At 44.5% G+C, this 19,231-nt stretch overlaps 1 protein-coding gene across 2 annotated transcripts in view; it reads right to left on the reverse strand.

Moving 5' to 3' along the window:
- Positions 1 to 738: 738 nt before the first annotated feature.
- The window catches only part of LOC311582435 (pyrethroid hydrolase Ces2e-like), a 66,331-nt gene continuing 47,838 nt past the window's right edge, over positions 739 to 19,231 (reverse strand). The window contains exons 1-13 of one of the 2 annotated variants that reach the window (XM_084755580.1): positions 9,235 to 9,413; positions 8,430 to 8,634; positions 6,528 to 6,669; positions 5,705 to 5,838; positions 5,365 to 5,623; positions 4,519 to 4,617; positions 4,110 to 4,250; positions 3,904 to 3,987; positions 3,409 to 3,553; positions 2,861 to 2,998; positions 2,401 to 2,473; positions 1,647 to 1,873; positions 739 to 957 (exon numbers count right to left, since the gene is read on the reverse strand). In XM_084755580.1, the coding sequence (XP_084611706.1) occupies positions 1,687 to 1,873; positions 2,401 to 2,473; positions 2,861 to 2,998; positions 3,409 to 3,553; positions 3,904 to 3,987; positions 4,110 to 4,250; positions 4,519 to 4,617; positions 5,365 to 5,623; positions 5,705 to 5,838; positions 6,528 to 6,669; positions 8,430 to 8,634; positions 9,235 to 9,310 (1,683 nt within the window). In that variant the 5' untranslated portion in view covers positions 9,311 to 9,413 and the 3' untranslated portion in view covers positions 739 to 957; positions 1,647 to 1,686. Of the gene's footprint in view, positions 958 to 1,646; positions 1,874 to 2,400; positions 2,474 to 2,860; positions 2,999 to 3,408; positions 3,554 to 3,903; positions 3,988 to 4,109; positions 4,251 to 4,518; positions 4,618 to 5,364; positions 5,624 to 5,704; positions 5,839 to 6,527; positions 6,670 to 8,429; positions 8,635 to 9,234; positions 9,414 to 19,231 lie in introns of those variants that run through there. The other variant, XM_084755581.1, reaches the window with a different exon arrangement.

The following is a 19,231-nucleotide window of genomic DNA, read 5'->3' on the forward strand; positions in this document are numbered from 1 at the left end:
CTATATCGTGATACCCTGTCTCAAAACAAAAAACAACAAAAACAAAAGAACAACAACAACAACAAAAAACATGACCTTTTCCCACCAAAGAAAACTCTTGACCTGGAAGTGATGTATCTGCTCAGAGGATAAAAGGAGCTGAGGGTTCTAAGAATTTCCCCCCACCTGTGCCCTTGTATCCAGGACAGGCAATACAGGAGCCTTCATTTTTGTGCAAAAATCATGGTGCTTTATGGCTGGTATTCAGTGCGGTGAATGAAACAAGGGGAGTTTTCCCTGGGAAAACTGATGAACAAAATGACAAGTTGGTGAGAGGTAGCAGGGTGCGGCGGTCACAGGGTCGAATGAACACAGGGCATATCCTCTTAATGACTGAGAAAATGCTTTGGGGAAAACAAAAGGCATATTGAAAACAATGTGGCACCATTGTAAATGGCACGAAATGCAATAGATTTTTGTAATATTGTGCTTGAAAACATTAAGGATAAAAAAGACATAAGAATGAAAGTTAATCACGTGAGATATCATGAAAAGGTGGGTGTGATCAAGAAATCAGGATGCATATTCAGGGGGAGGAGGTCCCCCACAGCCACAGTCATAGGGAAGGGGGATTGGGGTGAAAGTGGGAGGGAGGGAGGAATGGGAGGATGCATGGGATGGGATAGAAAATGAGATGTAATAGGAATTATTTTTAATTTTCAATAAAAATGTGTAAAAAAAACCACACATACACAAAAAAAGAAATCAGGATGCTTTATTAGGATTTATGAAAGGCAAGAAGTCATTTCCATCCACGGAGAAACTATCAGGGTTGCCAGAGACAGATATGTCTTCTGCTATGCACATCTGGGCATTACTTTATCTTCCATATCATCTCCAGGACACACCCATAGCCAAAGATCTCCACAGATGTGACATATTAACACAAGTGCAGGCTTCACAGTGTCCTCAGAACCCCTGAGCATGAGAACAAACTTATTATTAGAGAAAGCTCACCTGGGCTTTCTGGTCAATCCCCACTCCTGGCCTTGCTTGAGACGTCAAGTTTGACCTCTCCCAAAAGGGGACAATTGCAATTGGGGAAGGAAACAGATGAGATTTCCTCTATAGGGGACAAGATGCACTGTTTTGCAGAGGCTGGCGTGTTCAGTGGCTGACATCAGTCAGGTCTGCACCCTGAAAGCCTGTGTGGCTCAGGTTCATTTGCTCACCCTGTAGTTCTCATCCCACAGAGCTTTCGACACATTTCTGCTGTTTGCAAGTTTTCTAGCTGATGATTATTTCTGTTTCAGAGATATGGGCCTTGCTATGTTGTTCAAGCTGATATGGAACTACTAGGTTCCTGCAATATTCCTGTCTCCGTTTCTTAATAGTCAGGGCCACAGATCTGCATCATTAGGCCTGTTGGTAGTTTGTGACCTATCTGGATTGACAGCTTGAGCTTTTGGAGGCATTGTGACTTCGGGGCTCACACATCACACGCTATATTGTTAAAGGAACTTTTATTGAGTGGTTCTAACAAAAGATTGGCAGCATTTTGTGAAGGAGTGACACGTACAGGATTTGTCACACAAACTGGTAAAACTGGATAACCGCACAGGTTAGGAATGGTTATGCAAATGGTATGATCAAAAAGTTTTCCAAACCTCAGACATGAAGCCCACACGCCTTCCCTGACACAGGGCACTACAGCTCTGCATGCTTCTCCTGAGCTCCCTTCAGCTCCTGGATCTTCTGGGGCAGAGTCTTGGTCCAGAACTGCAGCCTTCTGGCCTTCAGGGCTCGGCCCACAGCAGGATGGATGTCCAGCTGCAGGTACTGCTCCTCATGGTCCAACACGGGCCAGTAGGGTAGACCCTCGCTGTTGGGGTTCCTGTGGATATGCCACCCAGCAGGGAAGGGAAAATGTCGCTTGATCCTGATTTGGCTCAGGAAAATGAACAAAGTAGAGCAGGGTGCTAACATGGACTAATGGGGCCTATGTCCTCATATAGGGACATAAGTGTAACTCACTAGTTTTACTCTATGTGAGAGAAGGCTATTGTCCCACATGACTTGTTTTCTGCCTTCTTCTTAAAGGCAAAAACTAAAGAGCATTACCATAGTACTGTGGCCAGCCTGCCATGTCACTGGAAGATGGCCAGTAAGAGACATATATAAAGTTTGTGTGTGTGTGTGTGTGTATGCATGTGTGTGTATGCATGTGTGTGTATGTGCATGTGTGTGCATGTGTGTGTGTCTGGCTATGTAGTAAACCTCTTACCAAAGTGTGCTCTAAGATTGGGAAGACTCTATCATGTACTAAAGGACCATAACTGCTAAGGGGCCTGTCACACACACACACAGGGTCCTGAACAGTGACCCGCCCTTGAAGAAGTTAAAGGAAGGGCATCCTCTCACCCATGCCGTGCAAAGTTGGCCCAGTACTTCATTATCCGTCTGCTCAGTAGCTCCTCCTCCTCAGTGCTGGGAACTGAGGAGAGAAGTGTAGATGCTGATGACCCAGCCCCTCATGCAGCTTCGTGTTCATGCTTCGCTGTCGCCATGCCAGTTACCATCCAAGTCTGAACTGTTGGACCAGTTCCCTCCTTCCCTCTCCCACAACCCAGGGCTGAAGCCTCTAAGTGAATTCAGCCAGGATCAGCCCTGTGCCCATTATTTTCTTATTACCAATAACACAAGGCAGACAAGGAAACGTTCAGATGAAAACCTAAGGTAGGTTTTGAGACACGAGGTGGTGCAAACTGGATTTTGTCTTTCTTCAAGGGTTTGGTTCCCCCCCACCGGATTAAGAACTCAGCCATCCTTCATGCTCCCATAATGGGCCCCATCTAGTCCAAGTACATCAATGAAGACTTACGTTTTATACCAAACATAACATAGCCAAAGACAGGAAAGATTTCATCCCCGTGGTCAGCCTTCACGTAGGCTGGCCTGATATCCTTGAAGAAGCTGGACTGATGTTGGAACTCATAGAAGTAGACAGGGGCGTGGGAGCCTAAGGGCGAAGATATGTGGTGACATGGTTGCACTTCATCCACAACTGTCCTGACACACATTTGGTAGCAAAACATCTTGGTCTCAAGTAATCTGAAATAGCGACAGTTTAATGTATAGCTCCAGCATGGAGCATTGGCTGTGGGAAAGTCCACTGCTATGTAACAACACTAGCCTCCCTGGGGAAGTAGTTAGGGCATGTCACAGAGTATTATCCAGCTGTTCCTTCATCTGCACCCAGATAAGATGTCATTCTCTTACACTTGACATAAGGATTTATTAGATAAAGACTCTCAGTCATTTGGAATCAGAGATTTGATCCAGACACAGGTCAAGCCTGGACACTACAGAGCTCACCTGGGACCCACAGCTCTGAGCTTGCTCCCTCAACCTTGTTACAGATGTACTCACGCTGAAAATGTGCTACTTGGAGTGCAGGCATCATGAACATGAAGTCCCCCATCATCTCTGTGAACTGTATTTGGAGGGTCTGGGAGTCCTTAGTGTTCCCCATGTATTCTTCCATTAAGAGGTCACTGCACTCAGGAGGCAACATCTGCCACGTTGTGATAAGAAAGGGTGAGGTTAGGTAGTCACTAGAGTGGGTTGGAAACGTCCTTAAGGTGACGAAGTGCAGTTGAGGTCTGGTATGGGAGGAAGCTCCAAGTGACCTCAGATAGACAGGCACACTACTCCCCCCTCAAACACACTACTCTCTCTCTCTCTCTCTCTCTCTCTCTCTCTCTCTCTCTCTCTCTCTCTCTCTCTCTCTCTCTCCCTCTATGTCACACACACACACACACACACACACACACACACACACACACACACACACTTCTGGGGATGCTGTCTGTGAAAGTTAGATGTGGGTCCTCACAGTTGTGGCAGTGTCCCCAAGATTCTCACCATCTCTTCTACTACTGTGCTCCTCAGAATAGCTGGCAGGGTCTCTCTGGTTATTTCCTTTATTTTCTGAGAAGAGCCCATGATCTGGGGTGGTAAAGAGTGGTTTTAAATGTGACATGACATGGTTATGGATCAATGAATCTTTTGGTTCCCATTGACCACCATATGAGTCCCCAGGCCCCCAGGAGAATATAAATGAACCTCACCATAGGTATAATCCAACCATACTCATCGTTATTGACACCAATGATGCTGGGGACAAGGTTAAAATCAGCAGAGGCCAAAAGCTCCTGAGGATGCTTGGGTAGGAACTCTCCATCCACCACAGCAGGAATGATCTTGAAGACCTGAGGGGCATTCTAAGTCAGTGCTGAAGGTTAATCCTATGTGTTTTCTGATTTCCACTGAAAGTTCTCAGGATGCTTGTTCTTTACTACATCCTCTACATCTTACCCATAAAGAGAACTTGCACTTAGATGAGCTTACGTTGATATTGATTTTGCACCCAGAACTGAAGTACTAGGATGAAGATTGGGCGATTTGTTCATAGTAAGGAGGAGTCCCCATAACACACCTTGCTATCTGCCACTGTCCCAGACACACAATTCTGCCAACCTTGTTAATATCCAGAATCTCTGCTTCACTCTTGCCTCTTAGGCAGTGCACCAGGGTCTCTGAGTTCACAGCTGCACAGCCAGACAGATTGGCCACTATCTGTAAAGAGAACAGAGTGACACTGTCTTCCAGGCTGGGAAGTTTGCCTAGTTCCAAGATGGCGCCATTGGCTCTAAATGGTATTCCATGTTGGGTAATGTGTGTGAGATGGAGCAAGAACAAAAATGTTTCTATTTTCCTATGGCTCAGCAATGCCAGTGACCTCCCCCAACCCCACCACATCCTCTCGCCCACCTTCCACGGAGTATGAGAAATGGTCCCTTGTTCTACTGTCGCCTACACCGGTCTAGCTGGTCTGTAACTTTGCTGTCCCTGCCTCCATCCTCTCCATAGGAACACCTGGAGTTAAGATAAGAAACCCCACACCCAGCCACATGTGTGTTCTGGGGACATGGACTCAAATCCTCACACTAGCACAGCAAGCTTTCCTGCCTCTTACACCATCGCCCAAACCCATGCACACTTGCTTCTGCCAATGATGGAAGCTGCTAGGAACAGCTTTGCTGAACCTTTCTATACACAACCAAACCAAATCAAACAAACGAAACCAACGGACCAACCAACCAACCAAACAAACAAACAAACAACAATCCTTTATATATACACCTTGAATATAGCACTGCATAGTGTAGTGGAGGTGAGGGCTCTAACCCTTGAGTCTTAAAGTACTGAAAAGAAGCTACTTCTCATGGTTCCCAATGTCCCCACTGAGCACAGTCTCAGAGTACCAGAGAGCGAGCACTAAGACAATGACAGGTCAGGGTTGGAGGGGTACAGTGCACTCACTCTGTAAACCCTGTCAGAGGTGTTGGAGATAAGGTCAGGCAGCAGGGCCACCCCACTCTGCATGATGGCTCCGTGGAAGAGACCTTTGGACATGGGGGACACAACATGTGAAGACACACTTGTGCCACCTGCTGACTCCCCAAAAATGGTGACCCGGTCAGGGTTGCCTCCAAAGTGGGCGATGTTCTGCTGGACCCAGCGTAGGGCGGCCACTTGGTCTAAGAAGCCCCAATTGCCTTTGGCGTGCTGATCTCCAGTGCTGAGAAGTGGAGGGGACAGTAATCACAGGGTTGTCTAGGCTCTGCTCAGCCCACATTGTCCAACCCAGTCTGTGGCTCACCTGAAGAAGCCCAGGACACCCAGACGGTACTGGATAGCCACCGCCACCACATCCTCCATGGCTGCCAGTGAGGATCCATCAAACATGGAAGCCATGCCTATAACCAGAGCACCACCATGGATCCATACCATTACCTGGAAAAGTCAAGAGAGATGCCAGGCGTTTTCTATCCAGCTCAGGTGGGACTGCCTCCTAAGTTATTGACTTCTCTCTATCTATGCAGCTAAACACACACACACACACACACACACACACACACACACACACACAGGACTCCTCATCATCTTGGATCCAGGCTGCAGAGGAGGAACTAGAGTCTCATCAGCACATTTCCAACCCCACCATGGCACCAGGAATCTCAGCTTCAATTTAAGGTAATCCAGGGTAATGTCACTGTCACTCTCAGACTCCTCAAGAGTGTGAAGAAGGTTGTCTCCATAAGCGTTTTTCCTGACTAGGAATCAAAAGGATCACCAACTCTCATCACACAACCAGTATCCCAAAGCTGTAAATTTGGCTTATCTCAGTGCTCAGCCCTTAGACACCTGACTATGTCTCTAGGGCTCAAGTTTGTTGAGAAAGTCCTGAACTAGTTCCTAGGCCACCACCTCTGACCTCTCAGATCTCCGCTGCTCAAGGTCCCATACCCAGTGTTCAGCTGCTAACCATGGATCGGAAGGCCTTCTTAGACCCACTAGGAAAAGGGTGCTTATCAGAGTCTATACTGCAGCAGAACTCAGCTGTTTTGAGCCTTCTTAATCTCCCTGACAAGAAATCTGCTCTCCCCTCACCCCACCCCGGTTGACCATGGCTCAAGTCTCACAGGCAAGTTAGAACCCTCACGGGCATGGGTTGGTGTGTAGATGTTAAGATACAGGCAGTCCTCAGACACAGAGATGGGGGGCATGATCTGTTTCATCATCTTCAGACCCTCAGAATTCATCATTTCATCATTCTGCAGACACCTGGTGACAATGGCAGACAGTTAATAATACAAGAGATGTTGAGTGGTCAAAACCAGATGTTAGTCTGGATTGTTCCCTCCAAGATGTCCTGCTAATGCGTGATTCCTCCCTAAAGCCCTTTCCTCCCAAGGTAAAGGAGGTAAAGGCCACAGGCTCAGGGAATGCTGGAGCAGGGCCAAATTTCCAGAGAGCCCTCCACTTGTGGTAGGGCATAAATTTTATTCTTTCTGAGTCTGGGATCTAGAGATCTCTAGGAGGCTCTATGAGGATAATTTCCTGCATGCAGTGACAGTCATCCTTCTGTTTGTACTCTTTAATGCCTGTTGAGATGCCTATGTAGAAGGGCTCCCTTGTATCTATAGAGAAGCATCACCTGTCAATAAAAAGCAAATGGCCTGTCAGCTGAGGCAGGAAATAAGGTGATGGGAGATGGAGAGGGAGAGAGAGAGAGAGAGAGAGAGAGAGAGAGAGAGAGAGAGAGAGAGAGAGAGAGAGAGAGAGGGACAGGGACAGGGACAGAGACAGAGACAGAGAAGGAGAGAAAGGTTCCCTGAGAGACAGTCAGGGCAGGAGATTCACCCTGGAACTTTGAAAAAGATGGACGAATGAAACTGAACAGAGGTAACCAGCCACATGGCAGAGCTAAGAACAGACTAACTAGGATATTACTTATGAGCAAGTCATAATTACATAGGAACTTGCCTAGCTATATTGGCCTAAACTTTTGCAAATGTATTTGTCTTGGAGTTGTTATTTTGAGGTCTGGGGCCCAGGGGGAAAACATGCCTCTACATGGTTAGTTTCGATTTTTCACCTTGAAGCAGTGTAGAATCACTCACCCATTGAGATTATCCTGTCAATGAAGAATCCTCTGGATCAGCTTGGGCTATGTTGATTTCCTTAAGTGAGGTGCTAATATTTCCTAACACGGGGGGGGGGGGGCGCTATTCCCTAGGAAGGCATTTCTGAATTGTGTGGGCAGAGACTGCCAAGTGACCATTAAGAGGTAGGTAGGCATTCATTGATCCCTGATCCCAATTAAAGATGTGATGTGATCCATTTCCTTAAGTTTCCCCCTTGCAATGGGGGGGGGGGGCGGGTAACAAACGGTTCCTGTCTTAAACTGCATTTACCAGGTCTTTAATCAAAACACAAGAAATAAAACGAAGATACCTAGATCATGTGGTCCTGTGCCTACACAGATCTCAGTGGACAACAATGTCTCAAAGAGTTGTGGCATGCTCTTTATCCTATGTCCAGAAACTCTGGACACCTCTATTTCCCATAATCCCCAGCTTTTGTTTCTTTGAACAATGGCACTTGGCTCTGTGGGTTGTCTCAGTGACTGTAGAGACTGGAGTTGCCAAGGACAACTCACTGCTGGCCTCTTGAGAGACTTACATAGCACATAATACTTGATTCTGCACTCTTACTGGTTAATGTGTTTATACTTGTCCATAGACCCCTCCCATGGTGGCAGAGATCACTTGGCACAGTCTGAATCCGGGAACAGTTGATACCTGTTTCGCACTGCCAAATTGAGAGATAAGTCCCTATAGGAACTGATCTTTGACCCAGGAGCCTAGCAAAGTTGTTCTACTAGGAGCCTTAGCTGTGTGTCCAAAAAGACATGACAAACTACACATCATAGACAGGAAAGTTCTATGGGGTTGAGAAGAAGGAAGCATTTCCTTTTGGCCCAGAGCTCAGAGCATATTTTTACCCCATGGCCTGAAAAATCCTCTGGATCCAGAACTCACATGGCTGAGTGGGAGGTCGCATCTCTCACCCCATTCCATGGTTCGGGGGGCTCAGGAGGTGCAAAGCGCAGTGGTCCTACAGGAGGCCTGGCAAAGGGAATTCCCAGGAAGCTGTGAACACTGATTTCAGTGCCCTTCACATGGAGAAGGCTGCCTCGGACCTGGCCTGTGTGTGTGTTCCTGATGGGGCTGGTTGAGTCCTGGCCTGTAAGTGAAGAAATGCCAAGGTTAGTTTTGTCTAGATAGCTGCCACTACACTGTTGTTTTCCACCTCATTTTCACTTCGGATCCTGGGGAAGGGAATCTGGGGTATCTTGGTTCTGGTGTGTGACGTCAGGGACGGAGTTTCTTTATCCCTGTAAAGCCAGGAACATTGCTCACAGTCCTTTTCAATGGTATCTGAGCATGTCTCTGGCTAAGAGGAAACAAACTCAGAGCCACATGGCAGAATGCGTGTATTGTTTTCCCCATCACCCAAAGGTCTGTAGCAGCTGCAGTCACACCCAGAGGAAGGAAATGTCCCTTTTGCTCACTTTCCCCTAACCTGCAGGTCCAGTGCTCCTCAGACCTTCTTGCACTGCAGTGGCTTTGTTTGGTGTGGGGTGTCCGGAGCTTTCTCTGACTCTCTGTGTGCTCACTCTGTGGGCTTTGGTTGGGGCATTGGGAAACACATTATTCCTACCCTTTAATCTGCCCTCTTTACCAGCTCCTCCGTCCTTGGTGCTTTCCCTCCCTCAGAGTGGCTGACTCTTTGGAACTGGGCAGCTCTGACCCTGTTCCTCAGTTCCCCCTTAAGAAGTCTCACCTTGAATCTGCACGAAGAGAAGCAGGACGCCACAGGCCACAGCCTTCAGCCAGCCAGGAAGTCTGTGCAGTGTCATGCTCGGCTCCTAGGTCTGGGGCTGTGTTGCTTCAGGATAGCTGTGTGTCATAGACGGAAACTAAATATGTGAGCTTTGCCTAGGCAGGAATTTGGACCTAAAATAAAGTAGGCAGGAAACTCAGGAGGGTGGGGCAAAGTTCTTATTGCTAAAGAAGGGCAGGGCAGCAGACAGGCTAGGCAGTCTTGGTTCCTGCTCTTTCGCCTCCTAGACAGGCATAGCATGGCATCTGACGTCCTTCTGCGATATTGGTCAAATCTAAATCAATTGAAACCGTGACCTAGGTCCTTGCACTCTGGCCAGATATCAGTGTTGCTGTGGAGGTCAGAGAATAGAAATCTGCCCCTGCCACAGGGGAATCCAGGAGAGCTTCTCTGAGTGGATACATAATCAAGATATCCCAGGCAGAGAGAGCTCAGGTGTGAGGATCGTGGTGATGCACATGGACCCCTCCACAGATGTCCTGGCTATTTCAGTGAAACACTGCTACACTGGCTCTTTATTCTTCTTTTTAAGGGACAATGTTATTTTATTTTTAAAGATTTCTTTATTTGTTATTATGTATAGTGCTCTGCCTGCATGTACACCTGCAGGCTAAAAGAGGGCATCAGATCACATTGTAGATGGTTGTGAGCCACCTTATGGATGCTGGGAATTGAACTCAGGACCTCTGGAAGAGCAGACAGTGCTCTTAACCTCTGAGCCATCTCCCCAGCCACGACTCTGGCACTTTTTAAATGACACAGCCTATTCACTTCACCTCCGTAATGTGCTTCCTCTTTTAGCCAGCTCCTGCTAAGATCAATTTCATAGTTTCTTATCCACTTGAAAAACAGTTTTAATTTTTTTCCTATTCATTTCCTTATTGTGTACATGTTTATATGTATGTGTGAATGCCATGGTACACATGTGGATTACAACTTCTGCCAGTCAGTGCATGTGGGGCACCTATTTCAGGTCTGGCCTTTTGCAAGTTCCTTTACCCATTGAGCCATCTCCTGGCCTCTACTTAGATATTTAATTAAGTCCTGTTCATCCCAGCACTGAGCTCTCAGTATCTGGGCTCTCAGAGTCCATGATAAAGCTGAAGATACTGGTCTATTTTAGAAGTTCAATAATCATAAACAAGCCTGCCAACACATCAAAGAGTTCAGGCTTAGGCGCTCCCACAATGCCTATCCTGTCTATTAGATGAAGTGATGCAGGGGTCAGAGTAAGCCTGTGGTCAGAGAATTTGCCTTCGCTCTGTGTTTCCAGACCACAGTAATCTATAGCGACCCACGGCCTAGCTGCAGAACTTCCTCCTTAATGCTATTCTGTTTCTCTGAGAATGACGTGGCCATGCCTTTCTCAACCAACACCTGTTGTTTCAATGTAGATTCCAGTTGGTAGACTGTTTTGGAGGGACTAGGAGGTGTGATCTTGTTGAAAGCGGTGTGTCACAACTACCATATAAATTAACTGAAAGGAAAAAAAACCCACATGATAATCTCATTAGATGCAGAAAATGCCTTTGACAAAAAGCCAACATTTCTCCGTAACTGAAGTCCTGAAGGGATTGTGGACATACCTCAAAATAGCAAAAGTAGTTTACTGCAAGGCCATGGCCAATAGCAATTTAAGTGTAGAGAAACTTAAAACATTTCCACTAAATCATGAACAAGACAAAGTCAGCAACTCTTTCCATACCTGTTCAGCATACTACTTGAATTCTGAGCTGGAGCAATAAGACAGCTGAAGGAGATCAAGAGGATACAAATTGGAGAGGAAGAAGTCAAAGCACGTGTATTTGCAGATGCTGTGATAGTGCGCATAAGTGACCTGAAAAATTTCACCAGAAAATTCCTACAGCTGATAAATGCTTTCAGCAAAGGAGCTGGATACAAAATTAACTCACAAAAATCAATCACCTCCCTATATACAACGGACAAATGGACTGAGAGAGAAATCAGAGAAATATCTTTCACAATAGCCCCAAATAATATAAAATATCCTGAGGTAACTCTAATCTAACCAATGAAAGAGGTGTATGATAAAACTTCAAGTAACTGAGGAAAGAAACTGCAGAACATCCTAGAAGTAGGACAGATCTCCTGTGATCATGAATCCATAGGATTAACATAGTAAAAAGGGGCCACCCTATGGAAGGAATCTACAGATTCAGTGCATCCTGCACCAAAATTCCAATGCAATTCTTCACAGAAAAGGACAATTTATCGTATCAACACACACACACACACACACACACACACACACACACACACAAACACACTCAAAACCCATGATACCTAAAACAATCATGAATAATAAAAGAACTGCTGGAGGCATCACCATCCTGATTGCAAGATGTACTACAGAGCTATAGTAATAAATGTAGCATGGTACTGGCACAAACACAGACATGCTGTTCAACTGGAGACCAAGGAATCAAATTGAAGACTAACACATAAATGCACACACCTATGGACAGAGGTCAGAAGCACACACTGGAAATAAGGCAGCATCCTTGACAAATGATGCTGGACAAACTTGTCAGATGCATAAAGAAGTCTACAAATACATACATGCTTATCATCCTCCGCAAAACTCAACTCCCAAAACATCAAAGACTTCAACATAAAACTAGATACACTGAAACCTTATAGAAAAGAAAGTGGGGAACAGGCTTGGATTCGTTGGCAAGGGAAAGAATTTCTGAACACAGCACCATTAACACAAGCACTAAGATAGACAACTAACAAATGGGATCTCATGAAACTGAAAAGCTTTTGTAAGACAAAAGGACACCATCAATCAGACAAAGCAATGGCCTACAGGGTAGGATAAAATTTTTACCAACTCCACATCCAGTAGAGAGCTAATATCCAAACTATTTAAAGAACTTAAGAAACTGGATATCAAGAAAACAATTAACCCAATTAAAGTGGGATACATATGCATACAGGGAATCCTCAATAGAGGATACTCAAGTGGCTGAGAAACACTTGAAAAAAATTCAGTATCCTTAGCTATCAGGAAAATGCAAATCAAAACCAATTTGAGTTTTCATCTTACTCCTGTGAGAATGGCTAAGCTCAACAAAACAAGTGACAGCTCACTCTGCTGAGGATGTGAAGTAAGAGGCACACCCCTCCATTGTTGATGGCAGTGCTAACTTGTGCAGCCACTATGGAAATCCATGTGGCAGGTACCTGTCGTGTTGGGAATAGATCTACCTCAAGATCCAACTACATAACTTCTGGGCATATATTCAAAGGATTCTTTTTCTACCACAGAGACACTTGCTCAGACATGTTCATTGCTAAAAACAACCCAGATGTCTCTCAACAGATGAATGGCTAAAGACGATACGGTACATTTATGCACTGGAGCATTACTAAGCTGTTAGAAAAGTGACATCATGATATTTGCAATTAAATGAATAGAAGTAGAAAAAAAAATTATTCACAGTGAGGTATCCCAGACCCAGAAAGGGAACAACCCAGAAAGATCAACAACTAGTAAACAAGATCTCATGAAACTGAAAAGCATTTGTAAGGCAAAGGACACCATCAATCAGACAAAGCAATGGCCTACAGGGTAGGATAGAATTTTTACCAACTCCACATCCAATAAAGAGCTAATATCCAAAATATATAAAGAACTTAAGAAACTGGATATCAAGAAAAAAATTAACCCAATTAAAGGGAAATACTGTGTGTATTTGCTTATACATGTACATTACCAGTTAAGTCAATGATAACCAAGTTATAATCCATAGAGCTATAAAGGGTAGGTATAGAGCAAAGGACTAGAAGGAATATATCAATTTCATTGGGCAAAGGAAATAATAATAATAATAATAATAATAATGATAATGATAATAATAATAATAATAGAAGGATACTGGCTGGAATAGGAGGGTCAAGTGGTGAGGGTGACTGCAGTGGGGGAAATATGGGGAGAGACAGCTAAAACTAAGGGACATTTGAGGGGCAGTATGGAAGCATAAGACAGTATGTATTTCCAAATACATATATAAATTTAATAATAGGTGGTATATATGTGAAGGTGATCTAAATGAAACTTAAAAAAAAGGAGGGCGGAGTCCCAACTGACTTCCTTTTGTTGCCAAATGAGGCTTCCAGTAAGAGTATTGGGTTACAACTAATTGAGCTCTTGGTCCAAAAAGGGTCATGGGAATTGTTAAACAAGCCAGGCTGTTTCTAGGATTATAGGTTACTCTCCATAAACTGACACCTAGGTCTCACTGCTGAACACCACACCTATACAATGCATTGATCATGGAGAAATCTAGCTGGCGCCTACAGAGAGCCTTCAAAACTACATTCTACACTACATTCTAGTGTCTTTGGTCCAGAATGTACTCTGAATGCTACCAAAAGAGAAACATAAACACCAAACCAGCCCAGAAACTCTTTGGTCCACAATGGTGCCCTTTCTGCAAGATGTCCTAGGACAATGGTGGCACGAACCTGTAGCCATACCTGAGTTGACTTAAGGCTCACTTCATGAGATGGGACCCGTACACAACACTGCCTGGGAGACCAAGACACAGAGACTAGATACCACAGTGATCTAAGGTAAAACCAAATACTACTGGTCTGAAACAAGAAACACGCCTTGCACAGAGAGCCTATATTTTACAAAGAGAGTGCTGGTCTGTGTTTTGAGAATGGAGAATGATATCCACCTTGCTAAACACATAACCACAAAGGCCATGCTGTCCTGTGGCCATCCGTGACGCAGATTAAAAAAGAAAAACTAGTTAATCCACAAAAACTTCTCCTAGAGATTCAATTGGTCAGAAGTAAGAGTGAGAGAGGGAGAGTCACAAGGGACAAGGAGACTGAAAAAAAGAAAAACCCAGGACGACCAATTCATGGGAAGACAGGATCTCAGAGAGACAGGGAATAGGAACCTCCTCTGCTGGACACGTCTAAACCTGTGACATCCTCACGCTACTTGTAAGACACTCCCTACAGTCAAATATCTTCACAGATACGCTGAGGTCATGCAAGGGTCGCCTCACAGGATCAGCAGAATCCTTGGGGGTAAAAACAAACATCAACCGACTCAAAGGAACCAGCCCTACTCTTCTAGCTATGCACATACACAGACAGACAGACAGACAGTTACACACACACACACACACACACACACACACACACACACACATACACACAAACAAACAAAAACAATAGTCTCAAAAGCTAATAGATACTCAGACTTACTTGTCACAAAACTGTTACCACTTGCCATCTTGGGACACAAATAGACTCCATTGATAGATTGTCTTATATATCCATCATAGGTGACATTTGATTTATAAACACAATAGGCAGAAATGTTTTCCCTTGTTCACAACCTTGGAGGCTGATCTGGGCACTATATTCTGACAGTGTATGCATCACATGTCTGTAGTGAAACCTTGTCTCCAATGGGATGTTAATAAGGGTTGGGTCTTTAGGAGTTGTCACAGGAGACCAGGAGACCTAAAAGGGCCAGTACTGAGAATTGAATCCAGAGTCATGCACACTCTAGATAAGACCTCTACCACTGGGGTGTATTCCCATAACCTTGGAGATTGTTTACTCTTTGGTAATTTCATACATGAACACACTGTGCCCAGATAGTGAATACCATTATTTATCCCATCTGCCCAGTTGAAGACACAAGACTCAGTCTCTGGTATAGAGATCTAGTGAAATCCAGCACATGTGCTGGTATCTAGACCTTGAGATTATTGGTGTCCAAAAGTATAAAACACATTTCTATTGTTTATAAGCCACATATTATGATACATACATGTTCATACATGTATATCATATGTATTATTGAGAGGCAGTGCATGTATATAGGATGGGTAGCCCTTTATCCTGAGATCATGAACCCCTCCTGCTTCAGTCTTTCCAGGAGCTGAGCCATAGACATCTATCTTGGACTGAATGAGCAGCAGCCTATGCTGACTTTCAGGGCAGCTGGAACTGATGGAGGCAGCAGGTCTGCAGCTCATCAGATGTGTTACAAGTCATTTGGAGACGTGAGAAAGCTTGGTGGACAGTAAGTGATGGACATGGAAGTTTGCCACCCAACCAGCTCTGATGTAGACAATTCCTCAAAGCTTCTAAAGAGGGAAGGCACAGAGAATTGGACCTACGGTCTTCACATGTCAGGTAAGCCCTCTACCGCTGAGCTGTATTCCCAGAACCTTGGGATTTTTTTCTTTCTGAAATTTATTTTTTTCTCCTTTATTAATTTATTCTTGTTGCATCTCAATGGTTATCCCATCCCTTGTATCTTCCCATTCTTCCCTCCCTCCCATTTTCCCCTTATTCCCCTCCCCTATGACTGTTTCTGAGGGGGATTACCTCCCCCTGTATATGTTCATAGGGTATCAAGTCTCTTCTTGGTAACCTGCTGTCTTTCCTCTGAGTGCCACCAGGCCTCCCCCTCCAGGGGCCATGGTCAAAGGTGAGGCACCAGAGTATGTGAGAAAGTAATATCCCACTCTCCACTCTGCTGTGGAGAATGTTCTGTCCATTGTCTAGATCTGGGTAGGGGTTTAAGGTTTACCGCCTGTATTGTCCTTGGCTGGTGCCTTAGTTTGAGCGGGACCCCTGTGCCCAAATCTGCCTATCAGAATGTTCTACTTGTAGGCTTCTAGGACCCTCTGGATCCTTCTACTTTGCCATTCTCCCATGATTCTCTCATCTAGAGTCCCACTAGAATGTCCTCCCCTCTGTCTCAGTTTCCTGGTAAGTGAAGGCTTTCGTGGGACATACCCCTTGGGCTAATATGCAGATATAAGTGAGTATATACCATTTAAGTCTTTCTGCTTCTGGGTTAACTCACTCATTATGATCATTTCTAGCTCAATCCATTTATCCACAAATTTCGGGAATTCCTTGTTTTTAATAGCTGAATAGTATTCCATAGTGTATATGTACCACAGTTTCTTTATCCATTCTTCTATTGAGGGACACTTAGGCTGTTTCCATGTTCTGGCTATTATGAATAAGGCTGCTATGAACATGGTTGAGCAAATTTTCTGGTTGTGTGCTGGAGCATCTTCTGGGTATATTCCAAGGAGTGGAATAGCTGGGTCTTGAGGAAGCCCTATTCCCATTTTTCTGAGATAGCACCAGATAGATTTCCAAAGTGGTTGTACTAGTTTGCATTCCCACCAGCAATGAAGGAGTGTTCCTCTCTCCCCACATCCTCGCCAGCATGTGGTGTCGCTTGAATTTTTGATCTTAGCCATTCTGATGGGTGTAAGATGGAATCTCAGAGTTGTTTTGATTTGCATTTCCCTGAAGATTAAGGAGGTTGAGCATTTCTTTAAGTGTTTCTCAGCCATTTGATATTCCTCTGTTGAGAATGGCACAGGAGACAACTTCCTGAACAGAACACCAACAGCCCAGACATTAATGTCAACGATTTAATAAATGGGACCTCATGAGGCTGAGAAGCTTCTGTAAGGCAGGAGACACTGTCAAGAGAACAAAGCGACAGCCTACAAACTGGGAAAAGATCTTCACCAACCCTACATCTGACAAAGGTCTAATATCCAAAATATATAAAGAACTCAAGAAATTAAACACCACCAAACCAAATAACCCAATTGAGAAATGGGGCTTGGAACTAAACAGAGAATTCTCTTTCTGAAATTTAATAAACAAACATAATTGTCATATGCATGCCTACCCCCACCACTCCCAAGAACTCCCAAACCCCCAAAACTATGTTTTCCTTCCAACTTTAATTCTCCTCCTCCTCCTTTTTCATCTCCTTCTCCTCCTCCTCTCTCCTTTTTTCTTCCTCTCTCTTTCCCTCTCCAGCTCCTCTTCTTCCTTTTCCTCTTCTTCCTCCCCCTTCCTTTCCCTCCTCTTCTCCTCCCTCTTCCTCTTCCTCCTCCTCCTAATTCTTTTCCTTTTCCTTATCTTCCTCTTTGTTTTCCTTCTTCCTTTCTTCTCCTCCCTTTTCTCCTCCTCACCTTCATTTATAACCCACTAAATCAAATTATATTTTTTATGATTTTTTTCTACTTCTTTTTAAAGACAAGATTTCTCTGTGTAGCCCTGGCTGTCCTAATACTCCCTCAGTAGGCCAGACTGGCCATGAACTCAGAGATCTACCTGCTTCTGCCTCCCAACTGCTGGAGTAAAGGTGTGCTCCACCACCACCTACCAACCATTTTTTGTATTAATTTATTCTGGAGACAGACCAAAACTAAATTTTCCTGTTTTGCCAGGCACTTGTTCTATAGCCCAGGCAGGTAATAACTTGTGATCCCTGGCTTGAGCTCTCTAAGTAGCTAGGATAGCAAGCTCATGCCATCTGATCTGGCTTTATTTTATTTTTATGGTGCTGAGGGCTTTGTACATGCAGAGCAAGCTCTCTACCACTGTTATATCGCTAGCCTTACAGCTTCTTTGCATGTTTAACACCTGTGTCCCATGACAGCAATTCTGGTCTAGGTTGTAAACACAAAAAACGGGATACATGTGATCACGTAAAACCATGTGTGAGACTATCCATACGGCTTATTAAAACCCAAACCTGGGATGGGTGGTCCTATAATCCTGTAATCCAGTCTTCAGAAAGCAAGGCAGTGAGATCATGAGATGCTGGGTTCTGTAGAAACTGTGTCTCCAAAAAAACATAGCTAAACAACAAGGACGACAGTTGTGTATAGATTAAGTGGATAAAATGTGTGCACAATTGAATGGCATTCCACAGTAAAAGGAAACAAAAACATTATGTGAAGAAATAGCCAGTCACAAGACATTCTATGTATATTGGATTTGAGACAAAACCCAACATGGCAAGATAAACTAATGTCGTGTTTCCTTTCAAACAGGGCTAAAGTTAAAGAATTACAGCAGAAGGGCCTGAGGAAACCCTGTGGGAAGTAGGGGGAATGTTCTAGATCTGATTCAGGGGCAGTTGCAAGTCTCAAGAATTTTCTCAGACTTAATAAACCAGACACCTAAAAGAGATTAATTTATTGGCTTTTGAACAATCCACAGAGTCTGAGGGTTTAGTTCACAGGTGGAACACTTGCCCTTATATGCACAAGGCCTAGGATCAGTCCCTAGCACCATATAAAAAAAATCATACTGAAGCTATCTTCTTGCTGTATGTTAGGTATTTATTTATGTGTAATAATATGAATGTATATGTAAAAAAGAAAAAATAATAGGGCAAACAAATAAGGCAATATTAGAAGCCTAAATCTCCTGAGTCTCTGCTGGCAGTATGGTGTGTGTATACAGGACTGATAAGTGGAGGCATGCTAGCAGCAGGGACGTCACGCATGCTGTACATACAGAAGGGGAACAACCTCCAAGGTCGGTGTCCTGATAGGAAAGTCTCCCCTGTCCCCAGGTCAAGTCAGCAAGGACTCCATGTTATCCCTGAAATGCCTTTGTTCACACAATCCACCAGAAGAGGGCACAAGATGTAATCCTGTGACCTCTAGCCAGAGAACTGTTTGTCACCACACAGCAAATCTGTGGGCATCTTGACTCTGGATTCTTCAATCTATAGAATAGAACATTTATTATCATTGTTTGTGATTTACTGAGGTTGTGTTTTTTGTTTGGTTGTGGAGATGTGGGTTTTGGTGTCTACCCAGGATTATGTAAGTCTCCCATCTCAGCCTCTAAACCTCTGAGGATGGTCTGGGACATGGAGAAGAGGAGAGTGATGATGGGAAGAAGATAGTGGAATAAAAGGAAGAATGAAAGGAGGGAGGGAAGGAGGGAGGAAGGAACGGAGGAAGGGAGAGAGGGAGGGAGAGAGGGAGGGAGGGAGGGATGGAAGAAGAAAGGAAGGAAAGAAGGATGGATGAAACAAGAGAAAGAAGGAGCCTAGGCCCAGTGAAGAGATAAAGAGGATAGATGTACATTTTGGCTC

The sequence above is a fragment of the Acomys minous genome (genome assembly GCF_964271855.1).
Source record: "Acomys minous genome assembly, chromosome: 14".
Classification (NCBI taxonomy): Eukaryota; Metazoa; Chordata; class Mammalia; order Rodentia; family Muridae; genus Acomys; species Acomys minous.